General features: G+C 40.6%; 2 protein-coding genes across 3 annotated transcripts in view; one reads left to right on the top strand and one right to left on the bottom strand.

The window, feature by feature from the left end:
* Positions 1–6,136, top strand: part of ANGPTL1 (angiopoietin like 1) — a 22,333-nt gene extending 16,197 nt beyond the window's left edge. The window contains exons 3-5 of the mRNA XM_004706710.2: positions 1,256–1,449; positions 4,700–4,970; positions 5,453–6,136. Coding sequence (XP_004706767.1) covers positions 1,256–1,449; positions 4,700–4,970; positions 5,453–5,640 — 653 coding nt within the window. The 3' untranslated portion in view covers positions 5,641–6,136. The remainder of the gene's footprint in view (positions 1–1,255; positions 1,450–4,699; positions 4,971–5,452) is intronic.
* RALGPS2 (Ral GEF with PH domain and SH3 binding motif 2) overlaps positions 1–18,035 on the bottom strand; it is a 99,011-nt gene that overhangs the window by 59,785 nt on the left and 21,191 nt on the right. For both annotated transcript variants that reach the window (XM_045297959.1, XM_045297960.1), the window contains exons 4-5: positions 16,285–16,377; positions 13,025–13,151 (exon numbers count right to left, since the gene is read on the bottom strand). In XM_045297959.1, the coding sequence (XP_045153894.1) occupies positions 13,025–13,151; positions 16,285–16,377 (220 nt within the window). The remainder of the gene's footprint in view (positions 1–13,024; positions 13,152–16,284; positions 16,378–18,035) is intronic.

Below are 18,035 nucleotides of genomic sequence, written 5' to 3'. Positions count from 1 at the left end.
CCTTACAGAAGGGTCTCGGGGAGGAGACCAGCCAGCCAGGGTGCAGTATAGCACTGATGAAACATACAACTTTCCTCTAGTTCTTCAATGCTTCCTCCCCCTGCCCCCCACCGCCAAATCATGACCCCAATTCTACCTTACACATCTGGCTAGACCAGAGCATGTACACTGGTACAGATAAGAGCTGGAAACACAGGGAATCCAAGACAAGTAAATTCCTTAGGACCAATATTGAAAGTAGCCATACCAGGAGGAGAAGGTGAAGGTGGGGGAGATAAGGGGAACCAATCGCAATGATCTACCTATAGCCCCCTCCCAGGAGGACGGACAACAGAAAAGTGGGTGAAGGAAGACATCGGTCAGTGTAAGACATGAAAAAATAATACTAATTTATAAATTATCAAGGGTTCAAGGAGGGGTGAGGGAAGGGAAAAAAACGAGAAGCTGATACCAAGGGCTCAAGTACAAAGAAAATGTTTGGAAAATGATGATGGTAACAAATGTACAAATGTGCTTGACACAATAGATGGATGTGTGGATTGTGGTAAGAGCAGTACGAGTCCCCAATAAAATGAACACACACACACACACACACACACACACCTCTACAATGTCCGAGATACCCATATCCACTGCCATCGAGATGATTCTGACTCAGAGTGATTCCATGGGGCAGAGAAGGGTTTCCGAGGCTGTAAACCTTGACCGGCACAGACGTCCCATCTTCCTGCCATGGAGCAGCAGGACAGCAGCCTGCTGCACGGCTCAGGGCCCTTTGTCCGGGCCCTTTGTCCAAGATAATGTCAAGAAGTTGAGGCAATGAGAATAAAGACACGCTGCAGTGTTCTTTAAAGCAGTAAAATCCAGATAAAGGTTCAATGACTCAATAAACATTAATATACCACCTTGAAGGACTATGAATACAGCTACTGGAGATAGCGAGAATGGAAGCTACAGCCCCGTGGATAAGACTGCTACACTAAAAAGACAGATTCCCACTTTCTACGCGTGCTAGGACGGTAAACGCATGTGCACAAAGGCTTAAAAAAAGTGAAGTAAGTTCGTGTTTCAGGTAATAGGCCTGCTGTAATTATGCATTTAAATCTTTTATTTTAACCTTCATAAATTGTTGTAAGCAATGAATAAAAACTGGCAACTGTAAAGAAAGATACAAAGTAAAGCTCTGGATTAAGACTGCTTTCATATGGCTCTTTCATATTAAGTGTCCCAGTAATCAGTGATATTTAAACCACAGGACCATTCAAAGACTGTCAGCAAGCCAAAGAGGCTGGACATCCGGTCAGTGGGATTTATATGATTAAACCTGAAAACAGCAACGGAGCAATGCAGTTATGGTGTGAGAACAGTTTGGAACCCGGGGGTTGGACCATCATTCAGAAAAGAACAGACGGCTCTGTCAACTTCTTCAGAAACTGGGAAAACTATAAGGTAAATCAATGGTTCAAACGTGGGGGTAGAGCAGAGAAGCTTTGACAACAGATCCACTCTAGGTTAATAAGACACAATACAGAGTTTCTTTTAAACAACTGCACTTTCCGTCATCTATATTTGTCAAAATATAATCCTCATTTCTAGACTTGAAGTAAAAATTTTAGGGTTAAAAATGAAAAAAAATGAAAAATGTACTTTAAAATGCCCTCTTGCCCTCTGGGGGATTCAGTTGTTGACTGCAGAGACTGCGCTTAGTCACATTCTCTAAGACCCATGATTTCTGTTTGCCTATGTACCTGATGCAATCTGCCATCAAGCATATTTAAGCGGTATAGTGAACAAACTTCAAGAAAAGGACCTCCTTTCCTGGACAAATTTAGTCCTCACCTCTGATAAACACGCTGCCACCACATCTCAGGTTATGACAGCAGATGTTAGGGTGATGCAGCACGAGAGCCCCTCAGAGCTCTTACTATTAACTTTGATGTTGGTCATGCTAATCATATGAGTGGTGTAAATTTCCACAATTTAACAAAAGCTGAGAGAGGGGATAAAATTAAGATTCTTAAAGGTAGTGAGTGGTGTTAACAAACCCAGGGACAAGGAAACAACAAGTGATCTAAATTGGTGGTGAGGAGGGTTTTGGAGGCCTGGTAAGGGATGATCAAGGGTAATGTAACCAAGAAGAATTACTGAAACCCAAATGAAGACTGAGCATGATAGTGGGACAAGAGGAAAGTCAAAGGAAATAGGACAGAGCTCGGGGGCAAAGGGCATTTTAGAGGTCTAAATAAAGGCATGTACATGATGGGGAAATAGATCTATGTGCATATATTTATAGGTTTGGTATTAAGGTAGCAGATGGACATTGGGCCTCCCACTCAAGTACTCCCTCAATGCAAGAATACTTTGTTCTATTAAACTGGCATTCTATGATACTCACCTTCCTGACACAATCGCTGAAGACAAAAGTGGGTGAATAAGCAAATGTGGTGAAGAAAGCTTATGGTGCCTGGCTATCAAAAGATATAGCATCTGGGGTCTTAAAGGCTCAAAAATAAACAAGTGGCCATCTAGTTCAGAAGCAACAAAGCCCACATGGAAAAAGCACACCAGCCTGTGCAATCACGAGGTATCGAAGGGATCAGGTATCATCAGAACCAAAAATCTTATCATGAGGGGGGGAATGTGGAGTGGAGACCCAGAGCTCACCTGTAGGCAATTGGACATCCCCTTATGGAAAGGTCGCGGGGAGGAGACGAGCCAGTCTGGGTGCAATGTAGCCAAGATGAAACATACAACTTTCCTCTAGTTCCTAAATGCTTCCTCCTCCCCTACTATCATGATCCCAGTTCTACCTTACAAATCTGGCTAGACCAGAGGATGTACACTGGGACAGATAGGAACTGGAAACACAGGGAATCCAGGACAGATGATCCCTTCAAGACCAGTGGTGCGTGTGTCGATACCAGGAAGGTGGAGGGAGGGTGGGTTGGAAACGGGGAACTGGTAACAAGGATCTACATATGACCTCCTCCCTAGGGGACGGACAACAGAAAAGTGGGTGAAGAGAGATGTCAGACAGGGCAAGATATGACAAAATAATAATTTATAAATTATCAAGGGTTCATGAGGGAGAGGGGAGCAGGGAAGGAGGGGGAAAAGTGAGGAGCTGATGCCAGGGGCTTAATGTTTTGAGAGGAAATGTTTTGAAAATGATGAGGGTAATGAATGTACAAATGTGCTTTACACAACTGATGTATGCATGGATTGTGATAAGAGTTGTATGAGCCCCTAATAAAATTAAAAATATATATATTCTTAAATAAAATCTCAGTCAATTTTATTAAGAATTACATTTATTTATTTATAAATCATTTTATTAGGGGCTCTTACAGCTCTTTTAATATTCCATATATCAACTGTATCTAGCATATTTGTACATATGTTGCCATCATCATTTCCAAAACATTTTCTACTTTAGTCCTTGGTATAAGGTCGTCTTTTTTCTCCTCCCTCCACCACCATCCCACCCTTGTGAATCCTTGATCAATTATATATTGTTATTATTATTTCGTATCTTACACTGTCCGTTCTCTCCCTTCACCCAAATTTCTGTCATCCGTCCCCTTGGGGTGGGGAGCGGGCTATATATCCAACCTTATGATGGGTTCCCCCTTTGTCCCCCTCCCCCCTGCCCTTATGATATCGCTACTCTCACTACTGTTCCTGAGAGCTTTGTCTATCCTGAGGAATTACATTTAACAGAGTGTATTAGTAGTGAAGTTTAGGTGACGTTTCTACCAGCTTGATGAAAAGTGCTTGACTTACTTTCTATTTCACTTGTCTTTATATTTGTTTAGTTTCTATTTTTAAGATGTTTATTATTTTTTTCATCTGTATTTCCTAGATGGTTAATTCCCCATATAAAATGATAAAGTAATGTGTCTACTCACTATTAGGCGAAATGTTATTGGCAGCTAAAATGTGAGCATTTGATGCATCCCTAAGAGTTGTGTAAATCTCAGAACTACCATGACTGAGTCAGGGAACAAACCCTCAGCACAGCCCCTAACAAGATGGAGCTACAGTGTTAAGTTTACAGACCCTGTATTTTGTTGTACATATGCAGTGCCAAGTGCTTACTAAATAGGTTCATGTTTTTCAATTTATTTTAAACATTAGATATTTTCAAAGGGAATACTTATAAGACTATTGAGCAGTGACCTTTAATTTACTAATCTGATCTTAATAGAGCTATTCTAAAAATAAATCCTATGATTTTATTTTTTAAGGGGGTAAATTAGGTGGCAGTTTATACTTCAAATCATCAACCTTAAATTCAACAGTTTAAATTACTAATGAAACCTCCCAACAGTACTAGGATTTTTAATGAGTAGCCATAACAATGTGCTCGATATCCTTTCTGTTTGGCTATGATGGGGACCGTGTATCCATATATTTTTAGAAAAAGAAAAAAAAAGGTGCTTTGTATGAGAGACACTTGGGGTTGGTTGGTTGGCTCATGTTTTCAGTAGCTCTGACAAGTTCGAAAACTAGCCAGGCAAATAGATGCTGCTCTATGAAGAGAGAGCAAAAGAAAAAAAATGTGATTTGGGGGAGGCTTTTGAAAAGAGCAGGTGACCAACTGAAATGGAAGCTTTTATCACCATTTAAATGACCACTACCTTAATGTTGTAATATCTCTCCATTTTCTTACAATCTGATGGCTTTTGTTTATTAACAGAAAGGGTTTGGGAACATTGATGGAGAATACTGGCTTGGACTGGAAAATATCTATATGCTTAGCAATCAAGATAATTACAAGCTGCTGATTGAATTAGAAGATTGGAGTGATAAAAAAGTCTATGCAGAATACAGCAGCTTTCGCCTGGAACCTGAAAGTGAATTCTATAGACTGCGTCTGGGCACTTACCAGGGCAATGCAGGGGATTCTCTGATGTGGCACAATGGCAAACAGTTCACAACACTGGACAGAGATAAAGACATGTATACAGGTGAGTACTCGGAAACCAAGGGCTGGGAAGGGCCGGGGTTAGGGCGGTGCAGGCTTTGGGCTTTCACTTGAGCAAGAGGAGACAAAATGATGTGTCAGGTGAAGCTGCGTCAACTTCCAAGAGAGGGAGTGAGAAAGTAATGAGCCACAGGGGATGAGGCAGACCTGGTTGGTAAGGGGCAGCAGGAATCACTATGGAGAAGGAAACACAAGAATAAAAGGGGGAGGAGTCAAGCTCTTTGGCAGTCTGGGGTAGGAGCACATCGTCTTGGCACTCGCTCGCTGGCCACCCTTCTCACACACATGCATTGTACAAGTAATCCAAAGGCGAGTCACGGAGAGCCCATGAGAAAGCACGCTAAGATGTGGGTGACTGAGATCAAGAAGAGAAGTTGCTACACTGGCAGAACAAGTTGTCAGCGGTTTGCTGAGAACCATGTTTGGAATAAACCTTATTCTGACATCTACGTTTTCCCCTCTAAGGCAACTGCGCCCACTTTCATAAAGGAGGCTGGTGGTACAATGCTTGTGCCCATTCTAACTTAAACGGCGTGTGGTACAGAGGCGGCCACTACAGAAGCAAGCACCAAGACGGGATTTTCTGGGCCGAATACAGAGGCGGGTCCTATTCCTTGAGAGCAGTGCGGATGATGATCAAGCCCATTGACTAAAGAGACAGTCTTCCAATTTGACCTGGAACTGCACTTTCCAGTTCTTAGAAATGTAAATGTTACATGTATATTATTGCCTGCAATTTGACAGATAGTTTTTAAAATGGATTTCACTGTAACTATAAAAGGGATGTATAAATGCTGCTTCCTCTTCCTTCAATACCCTGCGGAAGATTATTTGTTTCTACATCCTAGTAATTTTGGAAACTTTATCAACAGGTAAAGCTTGTTTCTAGAATGTAAATATCTGCGACAATGTAAAACAAGTATTAGTTTTATTTTAAATCAAAATGGAATACATGGCTCTTGGTACTTAACAACTTATTTAAAAGCGTTTTAAGATTGTCTGAATTTTCAGGGGGAAAAATAATTTTTAAGAGTTCAACCAACCAGTATATTTTATTTATAAATATCTAGACAGGAAATTAGAGAGAAAACTCCAATTTTGCCAGTAGAAAATACATTTTGCATTGAATAAAAGTTATTTCCAATTGAATTTGTCCTTGTCACATAATTAAATCTGATTGTGACAATAATCTCCTGAAATGCATTTTGGTTATGAAATCCGCCAATTACTAATTTATAAGAGTTCAGACTATTTAGAAGGCTAAAGATTTTATGGACCCGACTCTTAATTCTAAGCTTATTTATGAATAAAACCAAACCAAATCAAACCCACTGCCGCCAAACCTGACTAAGAGAAATGCTGTCAGGCAGAGTAGAATGGCCCCGTTAGCAGCGGGGTGCTTTAACCACTGTGCCACTAGGACTCCTTGATATATCAGCTTCCCCACCCTTCCCGGATACCTTAGTTCTTACTATCTGGAGGTAGGGGGCAGTGGGTAAGAAAACTTTACAGATGTTACAGGTGAAAGTAAAACAACTTTAGAAATTGTCAGATTTTTTCTATATCTCAGCAGCTTAAGGACAGACGGCCTTGGGTAGTCCAATGTTCCCCAAAGTGGGTGATCCCACCCCTCTAGTGGACACTGGCACGAACCAGGGGGACTGCAAAAGCATCTTCCTGCACTTTGTCCTAGATTCTGGTAGTTCAAATGTTTTCAGTAGTCAGGGCAGCACAGCATAATGTTTTTATTTAAGGGGGCAGTAGGTCAAGTCAGTTTGGGAATGTATGCTATACATTATTACGAATAATGTACTAGTAGACTAGCCATTACCATCATTACTACACATCTATGCATAGCCTGCATTGTCTAGCATGGCACCTTTCCTTGAGTAAAACAGCAAAATCAAACCCACAGCTGTAAAGTTGCTTCCTGACACGTTTCCCTGTGTGGCAGGAGAACTGACCCACAGAATGGTTTCCCAAGTTGAAATCTCTATGGGAACGATCACCACGTCTTTTCTATTGTGGAACTGCTGGTGGGCTGGAACTACTAAACTTTCAGTTCACAGTCGAGTTCTTAATCACTGTGCTATCAGAAGTCTTTAAAATATTATACCGAAAGAAATCTTCAGTCTTTTATCATCTGTGAAAGATTAACCTTGTAAGAAAACAATAATTCCACTTACACTGCCACACTACTTCTCAAAAAAACAAACAAAAAAACCCAACCTAGAAATAAAAGTTAACTTTTCAATTTTTGTAAGTGGGGTAAATAAATTGTACACTGGAATATTAGACTGTAATTCTATATTTAGTGACAGGAAAGACGGAAAGAATGAACCAGTTTTTTTCATCTAACTACAGATTCCCCAAATATGAATATAAATCCATAAATGCTTTCTTTGAATGATACGTATTTTTACTACATGTGATTTAAACTCCCTAGACGGTTTCTTGACCTGCAAGATACAAATAATATAATATCTACTATCCTCCCAAAACATTGTTTATTATCATTTATGTCGAGTATAGTTTGGGCATATAAGATTAAGAGTAGACTAAATGTTAATTATTAAAGTTAACATGAAAGGGGCTCAGAAAGTCTGTGAAAAACAGAGGTGAAAGATAATGGGAATTTTCCATTAACTTTTTGAAGCTCCCTCCTATCAGGGTGCCTGTTAAGATTTGCCGGAAAGAAAACAACAACAAAACACGATGGCCGAGCTATCAACATTCGCACACACTCCGTGTAAAGCTCTGGGAACTGGGGGAAGGAATGTGATTCTGTTTGTGACGACGGAGTTCAGATATGTACAGCTGCTACTCTGTTTTTCTCAAGATCGGGTAGGCTCTTAGAAAAAACTAAGAACATGGCAGCGAAAGCAAGGCAGCTCCCCTTCCTGGCTGTTTGAGAATACTCACCTTTAGAAATTACCCCACAGACCAGGAGAGAATTTTAGAGGAATTTTAAACATATTAAAAAATGTATATAGAAATGAGGTCATGGAAGGCGGGGATGCAATTTTGGCTAAAGAGAATGCCAGGGCTAGCTGCCATTAGGTCAGAGGCTCCAGAACTCAATGACTAAACATGCTGAAATTGCTGATTCGGAATACAACACAGAACCTCACTAGCAGAACAGGGAAAAGCAAACCCTGTGTGCACGGGACCCTCGAACCAAACCACCAAACCAGGCACAGGGAAGTGGAAGAAAACGAGCTCTCAAGACGTGAAAGCCAATGACATGTTTTGAACGGCAGGTATTTTCACGGACAGTTGTCAGAAACTTGGTAAATAAACTTCGACTAATGGAGAAGATAAACGCCCGAGAGAGGTGCAGAAAGCCTGCAGCTTTGTTGAAATCATCTCTGTAGAAACGTGAACAGGAAGCTACTGTTTTTTTTTGTTTTGTTTTTCATATTTGCACATAGGTCAGCCATTTCTAAAACCAATGGAATGGAATTTGTATTCTAATGAGATAGGTATCTATCCAACATTTCAATTTTAGGTAAAAGGCACTGAGTAAAAGGAGCAGATAAAATTCTGAAGACTTGTTAAGTTGAGGCGCGCTGTTAAAATTCCATCCACTCTGGCGAGGCTATCACCAACCCCAGAGACAAAGCAAAGTCAAGAGGATGCACTGCTGCCACGCCCGCAGGAGAGCTCATTCAGGAGATGCCTTTAAGGACTGAGTCCCGGTGGTTCAACCGAGTGACCGGTGGAAGCGCAGCCACCTGGCAGGAGGAAGATTGGAGGTCTGCTTCTGGAGATGGCCGCCTTGGAAACCCGTGGGGGGTCAACACTGCCCCGTGGGCCACCACCCGGGGCAGGAAGCAACTAGATGGGGAGTTCCTCCTTAGGTATTGCTATCAACCCGAACCGTCACAATGAGGAGACAAGTTCCGTGAGCCAGGGACGAAGCCCATTTAAGTTTAGCAGACACTGGTGAGCTGGATGGCTAACAGCCCTGGCTGCAAGGTCAGCCATTTGAAACCTCCAGCCGCTCCTCAGGAAAGAAACGCTTCTACTCCTGTGAAGAGTTAGAGCCTCGGAAATCGACAGGGCCGTTCTTCCCTGTCCTGGAGGGCTTCTATGAGTCGGCATCAACTACATGGCAAGGGGATTTTTAGAGGTTCCATGGAGGGTGCACCAGAAAGAAAACTGGGGTGGGCAGAAAATTAAGTCCACAGAGACAAATTCATTGGGTTCATATAAAAAAATGGAAACAAAGTTACCTTGAGCAATTTATATATGTCACTGGAACAATGCAAAGCACAGTAAAGAGAGGACTTAAATAATTCTGCCATCAACTATTCCTTAAGTGCCTAATGGGAATCTAGATACTAAGAATAAAGCCCTAAACCAAGGTAAATAAGCATTTACATTCTGCAGAGGCAGAGACAGATTATTAAGAAGCATCACGGTAAGGGCAGTTTTATTACATTTCACTTCTGGAAAAAAAGGTCCTATTACTAAATTTTGGGATACCACATTGAACATTATATATTGCTGGGGGGGGGGGGTAGTTCCAGGGGGCAGTGCAGTCTAAAAGAGTGAGGCGACATCAAACGTAAGTATATCAAAACAGCTTATCTACTGTCTATACTCTTGTATAAGCCAAGTTTTTCAGCACATTTTTAAATGCAGTTTTGTGGTAAATTAGGTACCTCAGCGGATATTCGGGTCGGTTTATACTCGAGTATATATAGCACATTTCCTACAGAAGGGCTAGGAGTTTTGCAAAAACTTCTCTAACATTCTGCCACTACTCCATAGGAAACAACACAGAGAACTACAACCACTGGCTTAATTCTGTAGTTTTAAAAACATGCTGTCTTTCCCCAAGAAAGCATCTTACACTGGTTGAGCTACTGCACCTTCCCAGTACATGGAGAAAGCAGAAAAGAGGCAAGAAAATGCATGAGAGAATTTGTGTTTCATACAACTATATTATTTTTCCACAGGGTTCTATTTTTCTTTCTGCAGCAAAGCAAAACTTTCCATGCCAAATTCTTCAACAGACCCCTTAAGATTATTCTCCAGTGACAAGAACAAATGAGTACTGCTAATGATTTTCAGACTTAGAGTAGTAATTCTCCTATAAAACAATTTTTCCTTGAGATTTGCCAAATTCTCCGGCTCCAGACAAATGTTTTTACCCTTCTTCTAAGAATCTTTCACTGTATTGTCTAGGCTGACTAATTTTTACCTTGAACGCAAACCAACAGAAGAGAGAATTTTTCAACAGATGATGAGCTGGAGGTCGAGAAAACATTTTGTACTTCTTAAAATTTAATACACATTAAATTACAGAGAATTCTGAGGGCATCAAAATAAGAATTCTGTCAGTGTTTAAACTCCCACACATTCACACAGAATGGTTAGTTTTGATCATTATTTTTAGGAGAGGTTAGTATGGACCGTATCTCTCATGCTAAGAAACAGATGACCAACCTTTTACCAGTCTCTCAGTACAAAAGAAGATTTTGGTTGATATATTATTTCCATTAGAGCTTTCGGAGACACAATGAACAAAGGGTAGTTGATGTAACTTATGTACACTTACACACAACTAATTAAATAGAAGCCAAGAATTTGACAACATGGTCACAACTCTGCCGCAATTTATTTATCATTTTGAAATAAAATCAAATATTCAGTCTTTAAAAAAAAATCTGTATGATGGGTATTGTTTTCCAAATGTCTCCAGGGTAAGTTCTGGCCTAGGAAATACGGAAATGATTAAGCAATTGCACTAGGCTTCTTTCCATATGAATGGGAAAGGATTCTGTTATCAGGATCAGTTATACTAAAAACTACAATCTAAATTTATTTCAAAGGAAAACAAAATGTGAAAAAATGTAACTATTAATGGGATCTAAGCTCTTGTCAAATCTTCATTCTTCAAAACACTTTAGTATTGATGATCGGGGGCAGTCTACAATCGAAGTCAAGCAGTGAAAGGGTTGAAAAAAAGAGATCTGCTCACGTATCCTAGCTATGTTTTGGGAGGCTCATTAAAATTTAATTAAGATTTAATTTCAACGTTTGCTATGAAACAAAATCCCAGGTTTTTAGTTTAATGCCCAAACACACTGCCATCAAACTGATTCCAACTCATGTTGCCCTTACATAGGTCTCCAAATCTGTACATCTTTCCGGGAGCAGATAAAACAAACCTTCCTGCCGCAGAGCCATGGGGGAGCTTGAACCCCTGTGCCACCAGTAATGGAGAAAATAGATGTGGTCATTGGGAGACCGAGTGTGGAAAGAAGACCAGGGTTTACCGTACAGGTCTGAGGGGCCGGGCCCAATCCCAGCTACCTGGATAGCCGCCCCTCCCCACAGAAGAATTCACTTCAGAGGACAGCACTGAAGCTACAGCTCAGGGAGAGGGACATGTCTGATCAGAGCACACAGGAGAAATGAAGGGGGAGAGAGAGAGAGTGGAGCACATCCTGGCCCAGCAGGCCCTGAGGACAATATTCCTGCTCAGGGCAGCCAAAGCACACAGAAGACCATAGGGCCAGCCCCACTATGAGACATGATGAACCTCACTGACCCATAGCCCTACAGGGGACAACACTGGAGACAGTGTGGGAATTGCACCTGATCTGACCCCCCACACCAAAGCAAAACACTAAGGATGTGCAACAGAACAGCAAGAGGAGCAGAGCAAGGAAGTCCCCAAATAAAATGATTAAGAAAAATGATCAGGTTTAGAGGAAAGGTAATGAATTTACCTCTGAACATGCAGTAGTATTTGGTACCTAAAGTGTTACTAAGCCCCAGGAACTAACATTAAACATAGTTCCTGTCCTCCTGAAGCTTAAGAGCTGAGATTGCTAATATACAATGAATAAATATGTCGAGCACACTGAGCTGCTAATCACAAGTTAGAGGTTCAAACCCAGCATTCACCCCACAGAAGAAAGGTGAGGCCATCTGCTTCTGTAAAGGCTTAAAGCTCGGGAAACCCAAAGAGACAGTTCTATTTTGTCTGATAGAGTCACTAAGAGTCAGAATCAACTCAACGGCCATGAGTTTGGGTCTAGATTTTGAAGCCATTTGTTGATAAATGGGGAAAAAAAACTGGACGAGACCATTCCAAGTGAGAGGGCAGAGTAAAAATGGACTGACACTTTTAGAAGAAACAATTTACAAGAGGGGTCAATGAAACATAAGCCAGAAATGTAGAAGACAAAGCGAGAGCCTGTTGTTATTCAGGGAGAATTAATATTTATCATCAACTCCCAGGAAATTCAGATGAGGACTGAATGATACCTATTGCAAGTTTCAAATGGGCCATCAGGGTTGACTTCATTATCTCTGGGCTTCAGACTGGCTCAGTTCAGTTCCACTCCCAGCTGAGAAGCCCCCTCTGCTACAGGTTGTCTGGGATTCTTTTTCATTTTCATTTTTGAGGTGAGTGTAATTTATTTGAGAGAGAGCGATGCTGCAGGATTGAGTTGGAAGGCTATATTATGTTACTTAAATACATGTACGAGGAAAGCAAGTGAAGCATGTATTTTGGCATGATAAGTACATGTGATACAGATGATTACACACACAGCTATAGCATATAATGTGGTCAATCAGAACCTGCCAGTGACTCTAACGAATCAATGCCAATCACATAAAGTAAGACTTCATCACAGTGCTGAAAGTAAATTCAACACACGACCTGATCGGTTTTAGTTACAATACAATATTTTGTTGTATACGTTTCATTACAAACTACTGTTTCATTCCATGAATAGCTACAATCGCTGGAACTTACAGTCTTACCATATGGTTTTTGTTTGTGGAAAATTATAAGTCTATAAGAAAACTTTAAGGACAGAGGCTAATTTAGTATAAAAATACATTTTCCCAGGTAATTACAATAATTTACTTTGGCCAATTTTCTTTGGCTCAACAATCTTTCAGTAATTTACTTAAAGAGTACATACTTAAAGAAAAAATTTGAATTTCAGATCAATTGCTGATTAAGTCAGAGCAAAGACAAGGCATAAGGAATACCGTGATGTGACTCACCTAAATAGGGAATGCAAGGTGTCATCTTTAAGCTACTGATATATTCTCTGAGTCTTTTGTAGTTATCTTCTTTGCTCATTACATATTCTAATTTTTCAAAGGTAGTTTTATCTTTTCGACTTAATAACTAAAACAGACAAACAAAAACAGAAAAGTACGTTACTTACAAATGCTACCTAATGGAAGCAAAAGATTATTTCTCCTGAAGTGAAGTTGAAACTCTTGTGTATTTGAATTCACAATACCTTCATTACATTTTGATAGGACATAAATAAAACCAAATCAGACAGGTCTACTAAAATGAGGAGCCCAATATTTCATTTGTAAATGAAATGACTAACTTCCTAAGTAAATTATATAATATATCCTAGTTCTCACCTCAGCCATTTTAGATAACTAAGCAATTTTCTTAGTCATTTTCACCATTTAAAAGAAATATTATGTTCATATTCGGCTCAGACACCCATGTACTGTTATTGTGATCGATTGGCCTTTTGTCCCTCAGAGATTTAGCTCAAGCATTAAGAAATAACACCTTTTCTTGACAAACTCCATCGTGGCAGGGCCTAGCGTGACCGCAGAGCCCAGTGAGTCCCTGCACTGTCTGGATTTCTGACAAGGTTAATGGGCGGTCCAGAGGCTTCCAGGCAGCAGTTCTGTGCCTCTGCGGTCACTGGAGATGAAGGGGCGTACAAGGAGAGCACAGGGAGGATCCACTCATGTCAGAAAGGAATAAGATCTAAAATCCAAAAAATATACCTTTTTGAATAATTCTAAATACTCTGAAAAAATTTTTTTCTTTAGATCTCTGAAGCTAGTATGTAATCCTAGTAATCGTACATTATTTTATGTAATAAAATTTTAGCTTATTTAAGCCCAAAAATTCCAGTGCTGTTTTAGAGAAGGCAAAACCACTTCCAGTTATATAATTATAGACTCTCCTCCAGAATGAACTGGCAAGTTTAAGGACTAAAGATGAGGGCAAGGAGGTAAAGGCGGTCATTTGGCAAATAGCAGGGCCGTGTATCCTGGAAGTTAATCCACAACTGTTTCCAGGATTACAGCTAATGCAGTTGGGACTGACGTGAGAACCTGTTTTCAAGAACTCCAGCATGCACATTACCTTCAGATAATTTCTATCAGAAAAATGTCTGAATAGCGGCTCTTCCTTTTCAAAACATGATTTTTACGGCATCTTTTGCTTTAACATTTTAGAGAACTTACCCATGATCTGAAACGGCGGTCTCACCATTTCCCCTAGAGGTCCCTTCCTTCAACTCCCATGATTAGCATGCTCAATGTTAGATACCAATGTCTGCTTGCTACCTATAACATGTTTTCACATATGCAAATAATGTCTGTAAGAAACTAATGGAGGGGTTGCATGGTCTGCACAGCATCCGTAATTGTGTGCTGTTTGCACAAATATGCTAGGTCTGATCATTTCTATTAGCCTTTTTCTTTTTGCTTTGTAGGAGTTCCTGATGTATGTATGTATGTATGTATGTGTATGCATATATATAGAGAGCTCTTAAAAATAAGTATATATGTATTATACACAAATTCCTTAGCTGTTATGTTATTCCCTTTACACTGTGGCCTCCCTTCAGTGATTCTGAAGATAATGTTTGATGGACAGAAATTCTAAAAATGTATCCTTCTCCTTTCGTTGCCTGAGCTTTTGAAATCTTATCTAAAAAATCTGTACCTATCCCCAGCTGGGAATCTAGGCCTGCCGCGTCAGATACCTGTTCTTCTGTCCATGCGCTACCTTGTATCACCCCGCGGACACTGCCTTTGTCCTTGCCACTCATTCTGCTCGGAACTCAGCTCTCCCAAAGAGGCGCGACAGGGTCCCTCACTTCCTCCAGGTCTTTCTTTTACCCAACTGCCACTATCAGAGATTCTGTGACGACATTGTGTATAACAGTACTGCCCTGTTTGCCTCTCTATTCCAGTTACTCTGCTTTGTTTTCCTTCAGAGCACGGTCACAATTTATGACAGAGAACACAGAGCACACGACTTTGCCTATCCTGTTCTCAACTGTGTGCCAACAGATAGTGTTTGGCACAGTAAAGAATCATTTAAAATTGAACCCAAACACCAAAAATTTTATTCATATTAACAGCAGAGCTGTTACTAAACAATATTATATTTTGTGCAAATATCTGAGGAACTGATGCAAATATTTTCAAGGAAAAGAAAAACTGAGGAAATCATATCTCATTCACAAATCAGAGCAGTCTTTCCCCTAAAATTTTAAAGATAAGATTTCTTAACTGTATAATCATTTCCATTTCCCCAAGAAATTACGCTTTTAAGGAAAATGGATAAGGCCATATTATTAAAAAGCACCTTTCGCCCAGGTGCTTCCACACAATAAATGGGCTGTTACAGGGTTCACAAGCTCTGCCACCCGAACATTCTTCCCATGTAGAAACTGACTCGTTTTCATGAGAAACATCTGTCAAGCTAATGAAAACAAACCTATATTTTAGTAACTTAAAAAGTTTTAAAAAGTCAATCCCATCTTAACACATGAATCCTTTTCACAGAATTTCAACACAAATTCACTTCTCCCTAAGGTTAAGGAATAACATGAAAGATGGACAATTTCCGTTGAGTCTGCAATGTTTCTCATATAGAGCCTACATGGAAACAATCCGGAAAGTTTGAGGCCAGTGTCTGCACTCAGATTTAAAAAGGTACACGTGTGCAGAGGTCAGATGCTCCACCATGCCCTTGTTCTGGTGGCAGGGCCCAATGCGAGGAAGACAGAGCACCATTACACAGTGCCCGGTTAACACTCAGTTTCTCAATAACCCCTAAGGAAAATACCTAAGTGAGTGGCTGACTGAAAATTACTGAATATCTAACCCTGTCAATTTGGGGGAAACTTACAATTTAGAGCCTCCTTAAACTTCCCCAAAGCATAATCTTCACATGGCTAAGTCCTACTTTTGAGTGGTCGTGATTTCCCATCACTGAGCAGGAAGTGCTGCTGTGCTGTCGATGAGGTGCCGTCAGTTACAAGTAGGAGCCTCCAAGACAGAGAGCGGCCCTGTCCAGAAGGACTTGGCAACCGGGCAAAGGGTTCAAGAGCAAAAACGCAAGCCCTCAAAGGGCAGGGTGGAAAGTAACTTTTAAAAAGCCTCCCTGATTGTCACAATGCTAACCTTACCAAAATATACCAAAGAAGCACTTAACTGTCCTTCCAACGGGAAGTTTAACCTTTTGTTAACTTAGGAGGGGTACTCACCGCCCACGTTTTGGTCAACCTGAAAATTGGGGCACTTTGTAAGCCGGACACCACTGCCATAAGCGCATGGAGGTTATTCAGCTCATACAGTTTCTGAGGATTTTTAAAAGGGGAGGAAGAGATGAAAAATAGCATGAATACAATGATACATGTGAAATATAATAATTTGCTGCAGTAGGATTAAATACTCTTGTGTTAAACCCAACTAATAAATTCCATTGATCACACATTAAGTAAATGTAGCAATCTGACTATAGTATATCGACATTCAGAATGATTACATCAAAAGACTAACATGGTCATGGTGATAAGACAAGGCTGTACAAATAGGAAGAGGTATGCAAAGGACATTAGCAGAGAACTAGTAAGTGAGAATTAAATACAGAACTCCTAAAGTATCAATAAAAGACCAACATCGTATTAGGAGTCTGTACAAAGATCATAACTGGGTATTTCAGGAGAGAAAAGCTGAATGGTCAATATAGAAAAGATAGTTATTGTCACCAGATTCAATGAAAGGTGACATTTTACACCAACCAGGGGTGGTAATGAAAAATTCTGACAATGTCAAGAGATGACAAGGATTGGGAGCACCCAGTGCCTTGGCACGGTGCTGGTGGGTATGGTATGTGCATTAGTTTAACCAGCAGTTTGGGAACCAGAGAGTTGAGCATAACTCTGTAACTCAGCAGGTCTGCTCTCGTATGAACTCAGCTCTCACAAGAGCACCGGGAGGCTCATGGCAAAATGCTGATGGAGCAGTGCTGACAGCCCCAGAAATGTGGATACTACCCACGTGACAGCATATTGAATAAACTGCAATACATGCAAACAGAATACTCTCCAGCTGAGGTACAGCCAACCACATGGACAAATCTCAGTTCACACTGTTGAGTTTTTAAAAAGCAAGTTAATACATTATAAAAGTAAAAATGGAATAATTTCACTGAAGTTAAAAATCACATATCTGGTATAACAGACGATTTGCTTAACAAAAAAAGAGAGGCCTGCGTATGGGAGGCAGAGCTTAAGGATAGAGGGATTTAAGAGATAGTGATCAAATAAAAAACGCACAACAATTATGCTTTAGTGTTTTAGAGGAAGGTAAAAGGAGCTGCCAAAAAAACCTCAAAAGGCTAAATCTAAATTGTAGTTAAATTGTTATTTGCCAAAAGGGCAATAGTAGGTTTGGTGGACAAATTGTGGGAGTGCCGCACAGACTGCTCGGTGCTGTAGAGCGGCCCGACTCACCGTGTGCTGCCTGGTCCCGGGCACCCGAGGCACCACACAAGCACACTGACAAAGGAACCAGCACACGAGAGAGCAAAGGGAAATCCAGAGTCTATGGGGGAAGTCATGAATTTCTAGGAGATAGAAACCAATCTTTATCATAGCACAAAGAATGGTTTCCAAAAATCTTGACATTTCTACCAAAGACTAGATTTTTAGAAAGGCTAGCTGTGCCACCTAGTGTCACAGACTATGTTGCTCTCAGGGGCTCAAGGAAAACAGAAAAGTTCCGTCATAGGAACTGTAAATGTGGTACCCTCACTTTCTTCCATTTCTCCTCATTCACAGGGGAAGACAGGCTGTGTCTTAATTACAAGAATCCTAAAGAACTTCAACTGCCAATACCACATCTCACTGGACCTGGCACGAAGCTGGAGTTGTTTCAGGTTCCCATCGGGGCATCCTCCTTGGCATGTCCTGTCCCCTCTCCTCTCTGACTCTGGCTAGTCTTGAAATCTATG

This window comes from Echinops telfairi, unplaced genomic scaffold (genome assembly GCF_000313985.2).
Source record: "Echinops telfairi isolate 266 unplaced genomic scaffold, ASM31398v2 ScPeMD7_7424;HRSCAF=8462, whole genome shotgun sequence".
Lineage (NCBI taxonomy): Eukaryota > Metazoa > Chordata > Mammalia > Afrosoricida > Tenrecidae > Echinops > Echinops telfairi.
The sequence above is the reverse complement of the archived record's forward strand: the minus strand, read 5'-3'. Positions and strand labels throughout refer to the sequence as shown.